At 45.3% G+C, this 21673-nt stretch overlaps 1 protein-coding gene across 1 annotated transcript; it reads right to left on the bottom strand.

The window, feature by feature from the left end:
* Positions 1 to 4001: 4001 nt before the first annotated feature.
* LOC135890850 (galectin-9B-like) lies at positions 4002 to 19936 on the bottom strand. Its single transcript, XM_065418310.1, is given in 10 exon segments — positions 4002 to 4148; positions 5247 to 5409; positions 6870 to 6958; positions 8489 to 8535; positions 9639 to 9686; positions 10055 to 10094; positions 12941 to 13060; positions 13686 to 13896; positions 15540 to 15628; positions 19898 to 19936. Coding segments are annotated over 10 exon segments (993 nt in total).
* Positions 19937 to 21673: the final 1737 nt, after the last annotated feature.

The following is a 21673-nucleotide window of genomic DNA, read 5'->3' as shown; positions in this document are numbered from 1 at the left end:
GCTAGAACACTTAAAATAGCAACGTGGACTCTTGTTGCCCTTGTGGGTAGGGCCAGAAGCAGTGTGAAAATAGTAGATGGGAGAGTCCTGTGTCACTTAACTGGGCCTTAGGCCTGGTCTACACTTAAAACTTATATCTGTCAGTAAGGGTAGTGATTTTTTGTGAACAGAGCTATCTTGGCACACCCCAAGTGACATTGAACAACCTAACCCCCAGTATAGACAGTCGGCATATGTAGCGTCTTCAGTAAGCGCTACAGCACTGTGGCAGCGTTGTAAGTGTAGACAAGCCCTTAGAAGCTGGAGCACTAATTGTGTAAGGTTTTTTTAAACCTCAATGCAAATGTTGCTCCCCGCACTAGATCTAGTGTCGACATATTTGCACATTCTTAGCATCGCTTGTGATGGTGGTGTATTTGTGTTGAAGATTAGTCTGCTTACACAGAGCACAATGTTGACATTCAAAAAGAACTTCACAATCTCTCCTGTTTATTAAATGCTCCCAGGCTGAGCTTTACAAGATATTTTGATGTGATATAAAAGCACATCCTAGTTATTGTTCTAAAATGTAGGTACTGATGTATGTACACCCAGTAATGTGCTGAAATTGCTGTATTTGAAGAAAAAAATCACATCATCATCTTGTTTCTGTGCGGTGTATAAACGAAACACAATATTAAATAAGACAACTTTGGAACTGCAGGCTGAAGAAGCACTTTGAGGTTTTTATATATATGTGCGGTTCCCAGCCAATGGGAGCTGCGGAGCTAGCGCTCAGGGCGGGGGCAGTGCACAGAGACGCTGCTGCGCCTCCGCCTAGGAGCAGCCGGGACAGGTTGCCGCTTGCAGGCAGCCGCCCGAGATGAGCGCCCCCGGATCCGGCACCCTGCACCACCTCCCGCACCCCAACCTGCTGCCGCGACAGGTCACTGGAACTGATACATTTCTCCGAAAATTTCAGTTCTGATGAACTGGCATTTTCAATAAAAAAAAAAACATGCAACCAGCTCTAGTCCCAGTGACATTAATCAGAGAGGTGGGCTGAAACCAAACACCTAGGAAGGTTTGAAAATCAGAAGGGACTTGGGGGGTAGCTAGTGAAGGAAACAGAATGAGGACAACGCATCTCTTACTTCCTAAATCGAGACTCTCTCTGTTCATTTCTAGTGTATCCATCTCCAGATGCAAACAACTGAGCAGAGGTTACACCAACTGTAAGGGTTTCAGCAGAGGCAGACTCAGGGTCCAGGACCAATGGCGGTCATATCACTGCACTAAAGGGGGTAAGTAAGTCCAAGTCCCAAGTCCTAAGAAAGCAGTATTTCCAAACACCTGATAAGGAGTTTCCAGGATGATATAGTATTCATTGAATACTGGAACAGTCCATTTTTAACAGCTTGGTAACTTGGGGTCAAGCTTTTAGTTACACTTGTGTAAAATGTGGTGTTAATTACATCACTTTCAGTGGATTTACACCAGTGCAATTGAAAAGAACAGCAGTTAGCCTTGAGTATTTTGGAGGCATTTGGTGTTAGAATGGTTGTATGACTAAAAGTTACCAACAGAAAATTTTAGTAAGAAGTGGGCTCAAGCTGCAGCGTTGAGAGCTAGATTTGGATCTCGAACATACCATTGTTCAGATACAGCCTGTTTGGTCCAATTGTGCAATAGCAAGGCTGGGAAAATTGTGGCTGAATGTAACCTCGGGCAGTTTTAGCATCTCTCTTCTGAGACCAGCATTTCAAATTCCTGATTTGACTCTTTTTTAGCCTTAGCCTTTTCCACTTCAAAGTTAGTTGTTTGCCTCCCTCTTTTCATGACAGGAGTATCCCAGACCACAGGCCATTTCTCCCGGAGATAGGTGATAAGAAACACCAGCATACAAAGAGTTTGCCCACTATGCTTTCAATTGCCAAGAAAGAGGCCCACTCCTGAGGGCATCACTTAACGATTCAGGGTTAGAAGCTTGGCATAGCTCCAGTGACTTCAGTAGAGCTCCTCTGACACCTCACTGCAGATTTGGCCCTCCAAGTCATTACCCCTTCCCCAATCTGTCTTCCAGGCTACCTCCCTTGTCACATTCAATCCCTATTATTTTTTTAAACACTTTTGCTTTCTGACTCATGAAAAGCGAGATGGCGGGAGGAGGATATGAAATAAAACAAAGCAAATAAACGTATCAAGCTGGTTTGTAGCTGCTGAGTAGCCATGTGAAATTACTGTCACCCTTGTGCTTTCTCTTTCCTGCCAGCCACCCTTCCTGTAATTTTTTTATGTTTACAACACCGGAAGTGCTGCATGTAATGGTTAGTATGTATACAAGAGAATTGGGAGACAGGCGACCTGGATTTTATTTCTAACTTGACCGCAGACTTGGTATGTGACCTTAGGCAAATCACTTCACCCCATTGTGCCTCTTCTCTATTTTGTCTATTTAAAATTTGAGCATTCTAGGAGGAGCACGGTCTCTTACTATGGGTTTGTACAGCATCTGGCATAAGGAATTCCTGGGTCCTCTGGGCACTCCTGTAATAAAATAATGTATTTGTAAAATACTCTGAGATCTTTCAGCACCAAAGGTGCTACATGAAGTGTAAAATATTCAGTCAGTTTGGAAAACCCCAAAACACATAAAACCCCACACAATTCCGTGACTTGTGTTTTATCCAGAGCAGAGATTTATTCACAGAAAAGAATCCTAAATATCCAGAATTTCATTAGCGTAGAGTGCAATTTTTTTTTGCCAGTTGCATAAACTAATACAGAACTTTTTGTGAATACTAACAATTTTAATTAAATTAATAGCAATTCTGGAAGACAAACTCAGTTGATAGAAAATATTTTTAAAAATGTACTGTACAAAGTTTACATCACATTTGAAAAGAAAATATGTCAATTTTCACCATATTACAGACTCTACTTACATACACTACTTAATTCCACCATTCCAGGAACTTCCCATTAACAGGAAGAGAAAACAGAGCGATTATAGGAACGGATTACAAACAGCAGTGATCTGTTCTAATTCATTATGAATTTACTCCTTATATCAACTGGTCCGGACTGTAAATGAAGTCCCAGTGGTGGTAACTGATCTGAAGCCTTACATAATTGCTTTCAGTACAGGAATAAATGGAACAGATAAAGTGCTCGATATCCTTTGCTGCCTCATCCCACCCCCAGTCTGGGCTGCCTCAGCGTCTGCTGCATACAAAGCTCGGTGTCTGTCCAGCTGGTATCTGCAACACCCCATGTCATTTCCCAGTGCCTGGCAGGGGAACCCAGGCCCACCCTCTACACTGGGTTCCAGACCAGGGATCCTCTAACAAGCAACAAAGGTCTGCACAGTCCTACCCCTTGCTGCTGTTCCCCTGGGCTTTTTCCCACTTACCTGGCTTCCCTCTCCTAGGGGCTTGTCTACTTCGCAAGTTACTGCAGGGCAAGCCAGGTGAGAGTCTACAGCGTACCACCTTGCCGCTCAGTAACGTCCCAGGTGAATTCTGCTACAACGCAGGGAAAGTTGCGGGACTTTAATGTGCAGCAACCTGGTGCGCTGTAGATTCAGTTCCCCCCAGTAACTTGCAATGTAGACAGAATCTTTATCCATCAAGATGACAATACTCAACCTTAAGTTTGAAAAAAAAAAACCTGAGTTCTGAAGACAGCACCGCATTTTCTCCAAATGTTTTAATGTTAACTTTAATGCACAGATCCCTGATCATTCACTTACAAAATTAAGGTATCATCATAGTAAAAAGGCTTATAAAATGAACAATATGATCTGAACAGAAGTAACGTTCTAGCCAATGAAAAGCTTATGCAAAAAGCGTGGGTTGGTATTGTAGAAATAGCAGGATTACTAGTTAGGTTGAAGTGGTTATAAAAAAAAGAATTAGATTCTTGGTTAAGTTTCAGTAGCAAATTCCCTAGTAAACTGCTAATTTTAGGAGGCGTACACAGCAACTGACTTGGTTATATATATTGTATGTAGGATTTCATCTTTAAACCTGAACACAGGTCAGGATAACATCACCCTCTACTTCAAGCATGTCTATCTGCTGCAGGTTAGGAACTCGATGGTTGTATTCAAACTGGTGTTGTCCATTCACAGCCACCTTAAAGCAGTGAGCGTCGCATAAAATCCAGATCTGCAAACCAAGGGAGGAAAAAAATCCCACAAACAGGCATTTAGAAATGAGTGTGAAAAAGCAATAGCTATGGAGAAAAATATATAGAAAGCATCAAATATATGAATTTCTCCCTCTTTTTTAAAAATACATTTGCAAAGTTGCACTTGTAAATCATAGCCGTCATCAGTCTAGCGCTATGGGGCAGTGGGATCTGGTAGATTGAGCGTTGGACTGGAGTCAGGGACTCTGGAGTTCTGATGCCAGCTCTCACTGGTTTGCTGTGTGGCTGCGGGCAAGTCATTTAATCTCTATGTTTAAGATTTCCCATCTGTTACGTGGGGTTATCAATATTTTCTGACCTACCCCACAGAGCTGACTGGGCTCCACAGCTCTGAAAATGTCAAACACTGAGTGTTACTACGGTGGGATTTACAATTCTAGTACAGACCAGCGCTCTCTCTGGGAAGCCTGCCTCCAACAGAAATGTATATGGATGGTAAAGCCTTTGTGCAGCTAAATGGAGGGAAATTCTATTCAATGCTAGCTGGTCACTGGCTTATTCCCTGAAGCACAAGCACTGATAGTCCTTATACTGTTACCCTTACTATGAATACTGACCTAAACTTTCAAAAACAACAAGGAGTCCCGGGACACCTTAAAGACTACCAGATTTATTTGGGCGTAAGCTTTCATGGGTAAAGATAAGAAGTGAGGTTTTTTACCCACGAAAGCTTACGCCCAAATAAATCTGTTAGTCTTTAAGGTGTCCCGGGACTCCTTGTTGTTTTTGTGGATACAGACTAACACAGCTACCTCCTGATACTAAACTTTCAAGAGTGACTAGGGATTTCAGTACCTTTCTTTTTGGGCCGTCAGCTTGAGACACGTTGAAAAGACCTAATTTTCAGAGAGTGCTAAGCACTTGCCCTCTGAAAAATCAGGTCCCTTTAAAGGGTCTCAAATTGGACAACCAAGAGTCACTAACCACTTAACAATTTAAGGTGCTATTTCTCTTCCTAAATGTGCCTAAGTGAATGTAAAGGCCTCAAAGGCCCAAAGCAAAATGTCCCTGTCAATTAGCATAATGAGTGACTAGTTTAAAATGGTTTTGCTCACTGTGAAGCTCTGCCCACAGCTGAGAGGCATGCCACTTGGCAAGCCACGTTCCTCTGTCCCCCAGCAGTGGTTCAGCTGACTGTTGCGAACAATGGTCTTCTCAGAGAATCTTGGGTTTAGATGGAAGGCAATGTGTTCGCCCCATTTCAGATTGACATGGAATCTAAACACACCAAAGACAAATCACATGCATGAAACCCCCTCAGTTTTAAACAAACAAACAAACCAACATTCACTACAGTTTTAACAGGGGAACACAATATGATTACCTAGAAGGTGTGAAGTGCAAAGTGAGTATCAAGCGCAATAATACAGTACATGCATTTAAGCCACTTAAATAAAATAGGCATCTTTTTATTTTGCAGCTGCAATTTGTGGCTGCTTCAAGTAGTTAATAGTTGGCACCTGTTATAGAGCATTGAGTCACCTACTGTCTTAGTTTCAAAGATGCTGAGCAACTGCAGTTCCCCTTCACTTTACATGGAAGTTGTAAGCGGTCCACTCCTCTGAGAATCAGGTAATCAGTTACTGGAATGTGACTACAAGTCAGGCAGTTAAATGTCGCCATCGGTGCTTGCAATTCATTATTCTCATAATTAATTGCCCGTGCAAAGTAAAATACTTGGCTGAGACCCCCTTAAAAATTCTGACCAACAATTTTACTCATCATTATTGTATTCTTTATGTTTAAACTCAACAACGAGCTTGGCTTTATCAAAAGGTTTGAAAGCTTTAGAGAAAATACATTTTTATACAATGTACACTAGAATCTACAAGTTGCACAGTCCTCTTCTGGTAATATACCACTGTCATTTTTAGTATAAAATGCCTTGACTGAAATGTCACATTCCTAGGATTAATTAACACAGTGCTACAACAACTTCTGAGATCTAAAAAAGCAGGCTCTGTCTTGTTTGGAAGAACTGCTTTCCTCCCATCTGCAGGGTGAAAATGTCACAGTTGTGTGTGCTGAATGAATTAGCTGGCCAGGAGATTCCAAGAGCTCTCAGCATCTCTAGCCAGGTGTCTGTCAAGACACCTGGACGCAGCAAGTTATTCCACACAGACAGACCCCTGCACTGACATTAAGCATCACTGAAATCTAAGGTGCAGTTGGCAGCCCAGGCAAAATTTGCCATCGGGGCTAAAATTTGCAAACCAAGAGCCAAATCTTACCCTCAGATGAACAAAGTGGCTGAAACTGAAGTCAGTGGAAGGAATAGTGACCTCAACTGACTCTGAATGAAGTCAATGCAAACGCTCTCATTGAAGTCAATGGGAGTTGAACCCCCAAACTGTTAATTAAATGCCAACTCTCCTGGCCTACTTGTAGTGGCTGTGATAGGCATACAGGCATGTTGTGCAGCCGCTGAGGGGGAAAGATGTAGGGAGAAACACCAGCCAGTTATAAAGGAAAAATCGTAAGGATGCCAGGAGACGTCAACAGGAGCTGTGTTTGTGTGCAGAGGGATTGCAGAAGTCGGCCCTAAGGCAGCTATTTAAAATATAACAATGACTGTACGCTGGGGGGAAAAACCTTTACTGACACGTACATCTTCCCTGAACTTCAGAGAAGTCTACATCTGGCTGCAATGCAGACATGGGGCTGTCTCTGCTACTTACCGGTCAGCACCATGAGGAATGGTCCCTGTTATTGTGAGAGATCGTGATGGATAAAATCCTCCAAAAATCGAAGTGTGGTATGGCACAGGCTAGTGAAAGATACAGGAAAATAGGCTTAAAAAATATCAATCAGAACATAGTTGCTTCCTTTTCATTTTCAGCCACCAGTGGGAGTCTAATAAATGCAGGTCAGTTAAAAACAAATTACAAAGGAAGTCAGACAGATCCTTCAACAAAAGTGTCAGGATGTTTCAGGTCCATTTAGAGGTTGATTCTACTGCCAGTAGGGAGCACAAGTAATCTTGCAATACATTAGGCATTGCCCTGCACTGTGGGGTAAGCAATACTGGCTGTATCAAGCTTCTGACACTAAGGGTATGTCTGTACTGCAGCTGGGAGAGTGTTTCCCAGCACAGGTGGACAAACAAATGCTAGTTCTGTTGGAGCTAGTGAGCTAAAAATAGCAGTGTGGCTGTGGCAGCATGCGAGGTTGCTCAGGCGAGCTGAGTTCAAGCCTGCCCGAGCCCCTGGTTACGTACTGCTTGTGCTGCTGTGGCTACGCCGCTGTTATTAGCACACTGGCTCAAGCAGAACTAGCGTTTAGTTGTCCAACGGGGCTGGGAAGCAGGCTCCCAGGTGCAGTGTTGACATACCCTAAGGGCCAGATCCTCTGCTGGTGTAAATCAGCATAGTTCCATATCAGTCAATAGAGCTACACTGATTTTCATCAGCGGAGACTCTTGTGCAGAAAAGAGGATGACTTTAGGAGCTGGGTATCTGAAAAAGCATGAGATTCACTCCTAATGAAATTATGCACCCCCTGCGTTATTGTTTTTCATGAGACATTCACTTAGAGAGGGGCCCAAACCATAACATCACATCTGAACACCCATGAACTCCGGCAGAGTGTAGCCAGTCCTCCTTTCGCTGTAAAAGACCAAACAAAAACCCCAGATCCAAATAAGCCAGAACCCTGGCAACGCTTGGATCTGGATATAAATGGTCCATGTTGGGCTCCATCCTCCATAGAACAGGTGCAGCAGGGAGTGCTTGTCCAAGCTTCCCTACATCACCAACATGCTCTAAGCGGAATCTGCAGGGAGCACCTTGGGTGTGTGTGTGTGTGTGAGAGAGAGAATAGATTGGTCTCCATGGCCCATTCAGTCAATGGCTTCCACTTTTCTAACGAGACCATCAATCTGCCCCAGTTGTTGTGAGCTGACTCCTGAGAACTAGACTGAGACCCCCCAAACCACACTGAGGTCATTACTATTACTTTTAATGTTCGCCTTTAGTTTTATTTAACTCAATCCCTCCCACCCCACTGGAATGCCAGGTAGCAATCAAAGCATGCAGGCTCACCAGCGCAGGTGTATGGAACCTTTCCCATAAGAAAGCTGTACTGTAGACTAACCTTTCCACTGTTGGATAACCCAGTGGGCGTTATTCTTTCCCAATGTGACAATTCAGAGAAGTCACTCCTCCTGACAGTCTTTCGGCTCTCTGAAATCACATTCTCAGCCGGAATTCTTTTTCACCTCATCTTTCAGCATTTCAGATTTAAAAGGTACCCACCTCCCCAGTGACGCCAACCACAAAATAATGTTATAAAGACTTACATAAGTTTGCGGCTAGTATTGTCCAGGTGGGAAAGCAGCATTTGACCACAAACAGAAAGGAAAGGAGAAAAGATGTCAGATATCTGAACAGGCAGCCGTGATAAGCAGGCAGAGTTAAAACAAAAATGTGCTTACAAATTCCATAAGAGCCACACTTCCAATTCTTAAAGGTAACCCACTCGTTCTTTTAACTATGCCTTACTTGTGTGTATTGATTTTAAAAGTCTGTAAACCACACCAGGGTCTTTAAAGTGGGAGAGGGAGGAGGTTCCAATGACAATTTTGAAAGGGGATATAGCAAGCTCCCTATTTAGACATTTGGTTAATAAAAGCTTTCTATCTGTGCTGCCTAAAGTAGAGCCACCGAGACAAATTCTGTTCTTAGTGACACCCACGGAACCTCACGGAATTCTGAGAGCAGAGTTTTCAGAAGCGACACACAACAAAGAAAAGGGCCCAAAAGCACTAACCACTGGCCTAATTCTACTCTCCTTGACAGCAATGGAAGTTGAGGGTCCTCAGCACCTCACAGGATTGGACCCCAAGACAATCATTTCACATTAGTATCCATCCAAAAGCACCAGTCTGGAGTCTTAATATCGCGCACACATGAATGAGAAGGGTACAAAAGTTGGCTGCTCTAGTTCTTCCTAAGCTTGCCTTAGCAGACCTGGAATATTGGGCTGGGCCATGTTCTGCTGTCAGTTACACTGATGTAATAAAATCCAGACTAACGCTATTCAAGCAAATTGAGTTATTTTCTACTTACATGGTGTAAAAGAGAACTCTATTTAGCCCACTGAATCAAGCAGAAAATTTTCCATTCAATTAATACCAATGGATTCAGCATCACTATGGGCTTGTCTACACTACAGGCCGGATTGATGGGCAGCAATCAATCCAGCGGGGATCGATTTATCGTGTCTAGTATAGACGCAATAAATCGACCGCTGATCACTCTAGAGTCGACTCCAGTACGCCACTTCAACGAGAAGCGCAAGAGGAATCGACAGAAGAGCGTCTCCCGTTGACACACTGCAGTGGAGATACTGTGGTAAGTAGATCTAAGTACATAGACTTCAGCTACGTTATTCACTTAGCTGAAATCGCGTAACTTAGATCGACCCCCTCGCATAGTGTAGACCAGCCCTATGTGTTGGTCCAGGAGCGAACTGTGTAGCAGGAAAGCTGCATTGGTCTGAAAAGCGAAAGACAATCTTGGTACTTAACCAATAAAAAAGAACAGCCACTAGGAGGAACTAGCAACACAGAAAACAAGTGAATCTTTGTGAATGTACAAATTAACCCTGAAAAAGTCATGAAGAAAGCCCAGACAGTGATATTTTTTTCTCTCCTTTGGCATACTGCCATTATTGTCTTTGCATGCTCTGATAATATGTTTCTTTCTGATAAAATTACTCAGAATCCTGTGGCTACTGAACAATTCGTGCTTCAGATTTTTTGTGCGGAGAATAAATTAATATAGCTTGTCAGATTTGCTCTGTTTTCCAACTTTGGTTGATACAAGCCAACAAAGGAACAAAGTGCAAAAAGAAAGTTAAACACTTACGATCCCAGCTGCTCCAGGACACCAAGCACCCAGGGACTAAATGTTATGAAAAAGAAAAAATTAGTCCAATGGCAAAATCATCTGACAGAAGCAATGTGGTCTAATGATTCCAACACCCATCTGGGAGTCAGGAGACCTGGGTACACACTCTTCCACGAACTTGATACGCAAGCTTGGGCAAATGTCAAAGGGCCAAAGGGCTAGATTGCACAATCAAAATTATTTCAACCATGACATAAAAAACTAGATTTGAACCAGATCCTGCCCTCTTTCCCTGAATCCTCAGATGAATTCCTTGCCCAATGCATCAAAAGTAAACCAGGATCTGCAATGGAGAATCAGAGGGGAAAGAGATTAAAGACCATAAGCCAAGGGCAGCCCTGGATTATGGAAAATTTAGCATCCATTAAAGTTCCTGGGAATTACACCCGGTTATTGTGGTACTTAATTCAGCCCAATGTCTAATTCACCAGATAAAGCAGTAAGAAGACTCTGCCCCTTCCCTTTTGCTCAAACATCAGTGGGGGGAAATCTATACACAACAGTAGGATTATTGCAAAGAAACAGGAATCATAAAATGGGAAAACAATGAGGGGTGTTAGTTTTTCAGTTAGGTTACAAATTAAGAATGCTCAAATGCACCTGTAAAATTTGATTCAATAAGACAATGGCTGTATATTAAATACTAATTATTCTAGATATCTTTGTGAAAGATTAAATATATGTCATATACTAGATTATGAAATATTTATGTCATTGTGCACTGTTATATTTTGCTCTGGGCATGGAAAATCTTATTATAAAAGCAGGTTTCTTAATTACTAGAATCTAGAGGGGGCTTTTTTATTCTCTGAAGTCATTTATATCCCCCCCCCCTTCTCCCAGAAAACAGTAAACACCTCAGATGTTATACAAATCAAATAATCTGGACAACTCTCCCAGAGATACCCTTAGTTGTAAGGACATCTCCACAAGAAACTGATATTACACATAACACTTCATACTTCTCGAGGGAATTGCACAGATCCAAGGATCTCACAGTACTTTAGGAACATTAACTAATTAAGCTTCACAACACAATCCTCAGATTACTTCACCCAGCACTCAATTACCAGAACACCGATGGCTGCAGTTTATCTGAGCACCGCCACACTGTAAAATGGCAGAGGATACCTAGAAAGTATATTGTGTCCAACTGAAACTATAGAGAGAATTCCCGCAGGAAGAATTAATTTACCTATATTGGAATCTGGACAGGAAACAGAGGTGAAAGTGAGCCAGTACCGGCCGGTACTCTGTACCGGTAAGAACCCGCACCGGCCCCTACCCAGCCCACATTAAAGCGCTGCTGTGGCAGCGCTTTAATGTCCCTGCCCCTTTTGCCTCCTTTGTCGGTAGGCTCCGAACCGGCAGGGCCGCCGACGGTGGGAGGGGAGGGAAGGGGCAGTAACGTTATAGCGCTGCCGCGGCAGCACTTTCAGAATGGTCCTTTGCTGCGGCAGCGCTTTAAGGATCCTCAAAGCGCTGCCGTGGCAAAGGACCGTCCTTAAAGCAGTACCGCGGCAGCGCTGCTGGGTCCTTTGCCGCGGCAACGCTTTAACGTTGCTGTGCACGCTCCCCTCCCCTCCTCCCCCCCCCGGTCAGCGGCATCCGGAGCTCCGGGTCCTTTAAATCAACACGGGAGCCCCGGGTGACACGGTCCAAGGGCTGGCTGGGGGATGCTGACCCCCAGCCCTGCCCCTTCCGCCCAAGGCCTCGCCCCTTCTGGGGGCCAGAGCCACCCCCCCCCCAGTACTGGTAAGTGCTCTGAGTAACCCAATTAACCCCTTAATGACCACTTTACTACAGGCAGTTTGGTTTCTCCCATAGGGTGACCACATGTCCCGTTTTTAAAGGGACAGTCCCGTTTTTGGGGACTTTTTCATATATATGTGCCGATTACCCCCGACCCCCTGTCCTGTTTTTTCACAGTTGCTATCTGGTAACCCTATTCTCCCATGACACACATTTTAGTTTCCAGAGGACTAAAATGTTATGGTCTAACTAAAGTCTTTGTACTTAATACAGAGGTCCCTGGGTAAAAAGTAATGGCCTGTGATATTCAGAAGGTCAGACTGGATGATCTGATGGTCCCTTCTGGCCTTAAAAATACATGAAACGATGAAGCCTCTTCTAACCCCCTATGGAGTCATTGGTCTAGTACTGACTCAGAGATAATCAGAATCAGCGACACCACTGGTTCTTTGTAGGCACCTAGGTTCCTTTTAGGTCTCCAATCCGAGCATGGAATCCAGTCCCCTGACTTTTCATACTTAATGGGTTTATAACACAAGGTGGTCTGTCTGTAGACTCATTACTATTTCCCTGAAAGGCTTGCCTCCAGTTCAGTAAATATGGGAATACATCAGAGGATTTTTTTTTTTACAAGTAAAATATTGGGTTTAAGAACCAAGGGTCCAATCCTGCAAGGACCCCAATGATTCCTGAAAGGACCTGAACATCCTCCTCCCACACTGAGCTCAGAGCTCACTGGCATTTTCTCCACTGTTGGTTTGGCTTAGTTGCAGTTCCATTGGTGGCAGCAAAATTGGAAGCACTAGCACAGACAGGCATTGGCTTTTTATCATCCTGGAGCATGACATGGCAATAAAAAAATACCTGCACTCTGTCCACGCTAGCATTTTTCCCATTGTCAGTCTAACACTGGTAAAGCTCCACCACTAGGAGCACTAGTGGGGACAAGGCCGGTTTGAGATATTCAGCAACTCACAGGACGTACTCAGATTCTTACTGGATCATGCCCCAAATCTCTGCAAATACTAGAGTCTCTCCAGTTCCCTTCCTGGTTCTGAAACACAATAATACATGCAATCGGCACTTACAGCAGTATCTTGGAAGCTGATGATTTCCACATCCACACCGCCAGACACACTAAGGTAGTTCACTCTGGAAAATGGAATCCGGTGCTTGTACTGCACGAAGTGCTTTCCATTTACAGCAACCTGCCATGTGTAAAAAGCAAAAGTTATTCTTTTGGAATAAAGGATAATGTCTCGTGCTGAGAAGAAAATGTAAGGTTTGTTTTAAAAAAAAAAATTACAAAACCTAAGAACAATAGAAATATTTCTATGAAGTTTTACAGAAATCTAGTGCAAACAATTCAAAATAAATGAACATTTCCCTGCAGCTTTTGCAACCAAAACACTGCAGCACTGTGCTAGTGCCTGAGAACCCAAAAGTGAAATTCACTAGAAACTGACTAAGAACTCACGCAAAACTGACTAGTCTTTGAATTATCTAAATGGATTAAGGCCACAATCCTGTAAACACATATGCCCATGCTTAACTTTACACATCTGAGCAGTCTCATTGAAGTCAATGGGGCTTCTCGCATGTGTAAAATTAAACATGGGCACAAGTGTTTCCAGCATCAGGGCCTAAAATGCAAAAGTAAGCACAGAGTTTTAGTCATTTCCATTCCAATAAATGGAAAGACTCCCATTAAAGATTCCCTTTAAAAGGGAATTGTTTTAATATAACTCTTTAGATGTGAGAATGTTCCTTGATTCAGCAGAATAGCCATTTTAAAATTAATTTGCAAGTAAAATACAGTATTAAAAAAATTACCAGGAATGAGTCGTGTTTTACCAAAACCCGAATCTCAAAGGGGTAACCTTTAAAAAAAGGCATTTCATATTTCCTCTCCTCTCTTCCCCAATTCTGTCTTTCAAAAGTATTGCAAACCACATATCCACCCTCTTCAAATCGTGGGTTAAAATGAAAACCAATATCAGCTTGAGGATATGCGCAGGATCCACACTGAAAGTCTATCTGGAACCTGTGAAGGAAAAAAAGTACAAAGATGAACTAAACTGAGCACGGTTAAGAAATACAGTGTGCTTTCACTTGTATCCAAAATAGTCTTTCTACAGGACCAGCCTCTGCTCCCTCTCAAAGATGTCTCTTCTGCCATTACAACATTTCTGCACAGAAAGTCTAAAGCAACATAGTAATTTATGATTACAATCTATTCTATTGTGAAAACAAACAACATAAACCTCATAGTGTTCAGACTTAGTAGCTAAGCCTATGCTAACTGATTTTATCCTGCTGAAAACCAACTAAGGTTATGATTCTCCAAATGCTTACTTCTGGGCAGAGACTTTTTTACCATGACTAGTCCCACTGAAGTTACTGGAATTAATCATAATGTTTAGGACTATTCCCAGTAGTAAATATTTGTAGGATCAGGGCTCAAACGAACAACTTGAATATTTACAATGCATGTTTCAATGCTACTGAGCCTATTGAGATATTTCCAGTGTTGTAACTGACTTTCCTTCTGAGATAACTGCGTGACGGGCACATTATAAAGTTGGAACTATTTATTGTTGCGATAGCACATCTCTCAAAGGTGCATTTCCTATAGTATCAATTATTGTAACGTCAGGCCTGATCTTGCAAACCCTATCCCTTCTCGTAGTCCTGCTGATTTAAAGTAGTAAAAATTACTCAAGAGAGTAGCAGCTTGAAGAATCAGGCTCTTATTGGGAGAATAGGATGGAGGAGACAAAGGGATGTTTTGGTCGCACTATTTTTATAAAGGAACCTAAAAATAATAATGTGACTAGTTTATGTTCTACCAAAAGGTGTGAACTCTAACTTGTCTTTTTAAAGCCCCAATTCAGGAAAGTACTTAATCTCAAATATTCTGAATCGGGGATTATACTCTTTATGCATTAAAGATGGTCAGCAGAAAGAGTACTGTATTGCAGTGACGTTAGTTGTATGTCTAAATCCAGTAATACACATTCACCCACAGTATTTGTGCATAAGATCTTTATATCTCTGGACACCAACGAGACAGAGAATATCAATTCTATGCACATATAGACTCTGATGATTGATCCAGGAACTCAAAATGCTTTCCAAGTTCAGGGCCAGCTCCAGCTTTTTTGCCGCCCCAAGAGGCGAAGCGGCAAAAAAAAAAAAAGCTCCGATCTGTGGCACTTCGGCAGCAGCTCAGCCGCGCCGCTTCATTCTTCGGTGGCAATTCGGCGGCGGGTCCTTCGCTCCGAGAGGGACTGAGGGACTTGCCGCCAAATTGTCGCCGAAGACCCGGACGTGCCGCCCCTTTCCATTGGCCGCCCCAAGCACCTGCTTCCTTTGCTGGTGCCTGGAGCCGGCCCTATCCAAGATGGATCTCTGAGCTGTCAGCAATGCACAGTTCACCATCTTTTCATACCTGATCTCTGCACACTCTCAAAGCCGTATCCGAACGACTCTGTGTCAACAGATTAGAACTGGATCAGTATTTCTGGGAATGGGGGAAACTTTAGCACAGACAAATTCCTCTGAGTCACTAGAGCTAACCTCCTAACCTCTTCCTGGTCATGCTCCAGGGAGTGGAAACATTCCAAGATTCTCAACAGTTGATTTTAGGCACAGGAGTGGAGCAGCCGTATCCCTACAAGCACACACCTGTCACATGTAGGATGAACAATTCCACTGATGATAACCATAAATCCGTCATGAAGACTGCCATGAATAGGTCCAGTAAATGGGAGAGACTGGGGAATAGAAAGAAAGCAACACAGTGTACATTAAAGGGTTACAATATTTAAACCACTTTTCTAATCCTGAATCGGTGTTCATCTCCCATTCATCTGGCTGTGGCTTCAGATTCCTCCGCCTGACGAGTCACTACAATTCCAGCCTGATGAACTGAAGTCAATATGCTGCAAAATTTCTCTCTGAGGACTGTTCCTAAAGAGCAGGACTTGCTGTGTACGGGCACGTCCCTTGCAGCCCAGCTCCGTAAGATGAAACAGCCAAAGCTCAGTCGATCCTAGTGGTAACAGTCAGCATTCCTTCCTGCCAGGCAGTGTGGCCTGGTGGACAGAATAATGGATTGGTTCAGGAGACCTGGGATCAACTCTCAGCTCTGCCCCTAGCCTACTGGGTGACCTCAGGCAAGTCACTTCCCCTCCCTGTGCCTCTGTTTCTCCATCTGTAAATGCAACAAGAAAGCCGCTCACAGCTTGGGCTGTCAGCCTGGGGTGGTTGGTGGCTCCAGCTAGAGCCTGGCTCCCACCAGGGTCCTGGCTCTGCACTCCCAGCCAGGCTGCTGCCTGGGTTCCCCACTCCGATCCAGGCTGTGACTGCCTGGCGCCTCACTCCTAGCCCTGAGCCCGACTGCACCAGGCAGCTCCCATGCTCCCGGCGAGGAACATGGAGCTGGGAACGCAGGGGCAGCCATGCTCCCAGTGGGGTGCCCATGGGTCAGCTGGGCTCCCGGTGTGGAGCTGCCCCCAGAGCTGAGAGCCCAGGCTCTCAGCCCCCCGCCTCCCTAAGTTGCTGGAAGCGCTCCTGGTGAGGATGCACATCACCTTCAGAAGGAGGGTAGTGTAAGCGTGAACCACCGCACTGTAAACTGACCTAACATAGGTTGGCTTAAGTTTGTAGTGTACACATGCCCCCAGATACAATATCCCTGATCCAGGAGTAAGAAGAGGCAAAAACACCCTATACTAGCCAACTGGAATAGGAGCTTTGGAAGAATAATCTCCAAGTGGTACTCAGAAGCTCAAACAAAAAGAGAAGTTGCTTGAAGTAAAAAAAACAAGCAAACAGCCCAACAACATTACCCAAGCAGACTATATCTATTCTGCATATGGAAGCATAAAAACAAGATCATTCCAGTTTTCACAGCACAGACAAACACTGACTTTATGGTTTTAAAAAATATTGGTTTTTCTTTTTAATCTGAGTTTATTTTTCTCTCAGGCTTAGTTCTTTCACATATAACATTTTTTGCCAGAGGACTTGAGCGGAAGCATGCTACAATTTCCCATATCAATGGTAAAAGAATAACATGAAGAGGAGATTATAGGTGCAAAACTTGCAAGCATTCATTCGTAAGGAACCTAACAAGACAGATTTCTTCTTGCTTCAACAGATTTCTTTGCTGTGATCATTCATCACCCCAACCCTGGCAACAATGCGCCTTTCGATTTTGGGTCTCCGGGTTGTTGCTCAATGTTGTCCATTTCCTGTCCCTCAAAGATGCACTCAGGAAACATGGGGTCTTGACAGCGGCGGCTCCAGGCACCAGGGCAGCGAGCGCGTGCCTGGGGCGGCAAACCGGTCCCTGTGAGGGGAGCAGTCAGGCTGACTGCCGTGCTTGGGGCAGCAAAACACATAGAGCCGCCCCTGGGTCTTGATCCTCCTCTGCCTCACACCTTATGTAGTTATTTGCACCTGTGCAAAATGGGTGTACAAAGATGTTGCCGGCAGAGATTCTGATTTGACAGCATTTTGCACTCAGATGTAGATGAATACACAAGGTGCAGGGCAGTAGAGAATCATATTTCCTAAAGAGCACCTGGCTTTTTCCAAGAAGCTGTGAAATGCCTTAGTCCAAAGTGAGAAACGCAGTCACTGGGACAAATTTGTCCCTGGTATTATTGGAGTTTACAGCAGCAATGCATAGGGCCCAATGTCTTTTCCAAGGAAGTCTGTCCAGGATCTGTTCCATGAACTGCTATGACCCCATCCCCTTTCACTGCCTTATGAACCTTGGTGGCATATTACTTTCTCTACCAGAGCCAGAACACTTGGGACCACATTTCCCAGTGTATTTAGATGCCTAAAGATACAGATAGGGGCCTAATGGATTTTCAAAAACATTTACGAGTTTGGTGCCTGCACAGACAAAGTGGACGATTTGGATGATGGGATGAATTGCACCCTCAGCAAGTTTGCAGATGACACTAAGCTGGGGGGAGAGGTAGATATGCTGGAGGGTAGGGATAGGGTCCAGAGTGACCTAGACAAATTGGAGGATTGGGCCAAAAGAAATCGGATGAGGTTCAACAAGGACAAGTGCAGAGTCCTGCACTTAGGAAGGAAGAATCCCACGCACTGCTACAGGCTGGGGACCGACTGGCTAAGGAGCAGTTCTGCAGAAAAGGACCTGGGGATTACAGTGGACGAGAAGGTGGATATGAGTCAACAGTGTGCCCTTGTTGCCAAGAAGGCCAACGGCATATCGGGCTGTATTAGTAGGAGCATTGCCAGCAGATCGACGGAAGTGATTATTCCCCTCTGTTCGGCACGGGTGAGGCCACACCTGGAGTATTGTGTTCAGTTTTGGTCCCCCCACTACAGAATAGATGTGGACAAATTGAAGAAAGTGCAGCGGAGGGCAACGAAAATGCTTAGGGGGCTGGGGCACATGACTTATGAGGGAACTGGGCTTATTTAGTCTGCAAAAGAGAAGGGGGGGGGGGGATTTGATAGCAGCCTTCAACTACCTAAAGGGGGATTCCAAAGAGGGGCAGCTAGGCTGTTCTCAGTGGTGGCAGATGACAGAACAAAGAGCAATGGTCTCACATTGCTGTGGGGGAGGTCTAGGTTGGATATTAGGAAACTATTTCACTAGCAGGGTGGTGAAGCACTGGAATAGGTTACCTTGGGAGGTGGTGGAATCTCCATCCTTAGAGGTTTTTAAGGCCTGGCTTGACAAAGCCCTGGCTGGGATGATTTAGTTGGTGTTGGTCCTGCTTTGAGCAGGGGGTTGGACTAGATGACCCCCTCAGGTCTCTTCCAACCCTAATATTCTATGATTCCTTAATATCTCTTATTGGATGAACATCTCTTGGTGAGAGAGACAAGCTTTCGAGCTACACAGAGCTCTAGGTCTGGGAAAGGTACTCGAGAGTCACAACTAAATACAGGGGTGAACAGATAGTTTAGCATAGTGGCTCTCAACCTTTCCAGACTACTGTACCCCTTTCTACAGTCCGATTTGTCTTGTGTGGCCCCAAGTTTCACCTCTCTTAAAAACTTACAAAATCAGACATAAAAATGCAAAAGTGTCACAGCACACTATTCCTGAAAAATTGCTGACTTTCTCATTTTTATCATAAAATTATAAAATAAATCAATTGGAATATAAATATTGTACTTACATTTCAGTGTCTAGCATACGGAGCAGTATAAACAAACCATTGGCTATGAAATTTTAGTTTGTACTGACTTTGGCAGTGCTTTTTATGTAGCCTGTTGTAAAACTAGGCAAATATCTAGATGAGTTGATAGACCCCCGAGAAGATCCCTGAGTACCCCCAAGGGTACACATACCCCTGGTTGAGAACCACTGGTTTGGCCTAAGTAGTTAGCGCATATTCTAAGGGACCATTGAAGGTGTCCAGTTGCTTTTGAAAATCCCACTAGGTGCCCATCTGTGGCGCTTGGCCCCGGCACACCTTTGGAAATCTGGTCCTTGGTCACTTTCAGCATGTGACTCAGCCTGCACCCAGAATGGGGCTTGGGAGGAGTAATGGCTCCCAACTCTGGCAGGGGATGAGCAACTTGGGGATAACAGAGAAACCCAAGAAACATTTCAGCTGCTACAAAATGGGGGTGGGAGGAGGGGACAAGAAATAACTCTTACTGATTTCCTCTCCATCTGATCTCTCTCCTGCCCCTCCATGTCCCAGCCAAGCACAGGGGTCCATAGGTGTGCGTACAGGGTGTGCCCACACCCGGCACACCCTAATGTCTCAAAAAAAAAAGTGGCTTTGCGTTTTAATTTAATCGCATGATACGCTCTTTTAGTTTTAAAGTTTGGATTGTTGTATTATGCAATAAGCGCCGAATTGTGTAATATAGATGTTGTAGAAATAATGTCCTTTATGATTGAATATTCAATAAATGTTCGCCTTTAAAAAAAAAATTCCCTGGGGTGCACACCCTAATGAAATGTGCTGTGCACACCTATGCAGGAGTCCCTCTTCCTGTGCCCGCCCCTGCCCCCCCGCTTGAGAGACACTCACCGGCTTGAAATAGGGCACCAGCTGCCTGCTGTGAGCCATGGTAGTGACTGGAGCAGAAGCGAACCCTGATGGATGGAGCCTTTATCCCCCGCGCTAACGGGACTGGGAGAGAAACTGAAAATGAGAGCGGCAGAGCCAGGGGAAGTGAAGGCGAGGAAGAGGTGCAGGCTGAGGGGGGGCGCAGGCGGGAGCTGGGGGAGCCAGCTGGGGAGGGAAAGGGGGAGCAGGCTGGGGGAGGAGGGAGATGCAGGCTGAGGGGGCGCAGGTGGGGGAGAGGGGCACAAGCAGGAGGGGGATGTGCAGGTTGTGGAGAGAGGGGAGCGGGAAGGGGAGGGAACGCAGGTGGGGGCAGGAAGGGGCGCGGGCTGAGGGGTGCAGGCTGAGCGGAGGAGAGGAGGGGCAGGTGGTTGAGGAGGGGGGTGCAGGTGGGGGGAGGAGCACAGGTGGGGAGGGGTGTTGTGCAGGTTGTGAGGAGAGGGGAGCAGGCAGGGGAAGGGGGTTGTACAGGCTGAGGGGAGAGGGGCGCAGGCTGGGAGAGGAGGGGTTCGCAAACTGAGGGGGCACAGGTGGGGAAGAGGGGCACAGGCAGGAGGGGGATGTGCAGGTGGAGGGAGGGACACAGGCAGGGAAGGGGGCAGGCTGAGGGGGCACAGGTGGGGGAGAGAGACACAGGCAGGAGGAGGATGTAAAGGTGGGGGGAGGGGCGCAGGCGGGGAGGGGTGTTGTGCAGGTTGTGGGGAGAGGGGAACAGGCAGGGGGGTGAAGGCAGGAGCTGGGGGCGCAGGCTGAGGGGAGGAGGGGAGCAGGCAGGGGAAGGGGGTGGTACAGGCTGGGGGGAGAGGGGAGCAGGCAGGGGAAGGGGGTTGTACAGGCTGGGGCGGGGGGGGGGAGTGCACCAATGCAGCCTGGTACGGGGGGGGTCTGAGGAGCACATGCAGGTGGGTGATCACAGGCAGGGGAGAAGGGGCACAGGGATGGAGAAGTGAGAGCGAGTAGTTGCTGACAAGGTGGTGTGGGGCAGGCGCCGGGACTGGAGTTAATGTAATTAGGACACATACCATAAGTAGTACCAGCATAGGAAACGGGCGCAAGATGGGACCCACACTCACCGCGTTGGGCCATGTCGGAAGAGCAGAGAGAAACAATGGCAAATCGTTTGCTTTACAAAGGGCCCGAGGAGGGAGATTTACCCTCCAAAACACAGTGCGCTGGGTGGAGGACTCTGTATCCCTGCTGGCCACTGCTAACGCACAAGAGGGTGAACGGTGTTGCCAGTTGAGCAGTCCACCTGGAGATGAAGGGTTAAATGTCCAGCAGCTGTATTTGAATCCAGAGGTTGCTTCCGTTCTGGGAATTGAGGAAGAAGATTGGGGAAGGAAAGACTGGGATGCACCAGACTAGAGGATTGTGCGATAGGGTTGGTTGTGTAGCCCAGTGAGCCAGCTTACCTGTATTACATTCATTGCTTTGTTATCCTGCTTTATTATATTTAGTAGTAATGCAAGGAACCTACAGGCTTTTATCCTGTAAGATTTGGCTTTAGTAGATAGTGTGAGGCTTAAGGCCTATAACCTTTGGTATAGATAATCTTAAGGAACTCATAAGTTATAGAGAACTGAAAGTGGCATGCCAGAGGGGAGATTTTGTCCAGAATACTGATATCAGCCACCCACAGAACACAGATGACCTCAGCACAGAACATAGCTGACACCAGCATCCGGAAAGTTCCAGACAGAAGCTCCAACCGCAAAGCTGCCATGACAGCAAACTGACGTG

Source organism: Emys orbicularis, chromosome 17 (assembly GCF_028017835.1).
Source record: "Emys orbicularis isolate rEmyOrb1 chromosome 17, rEmyOrb1.hap1, whole genome shotgun sequence".
In the NCBI taxonomy this organism is placed as follows: Eukaryota; Metazoa; Chordata; order Testudines; family Emydidae; genus Emys; species Emys orbicularis.
Note: the sequence above shows the minus strand (reverse complement) of the source record. Positions and strands in the feature narration are given on the sequence as shown.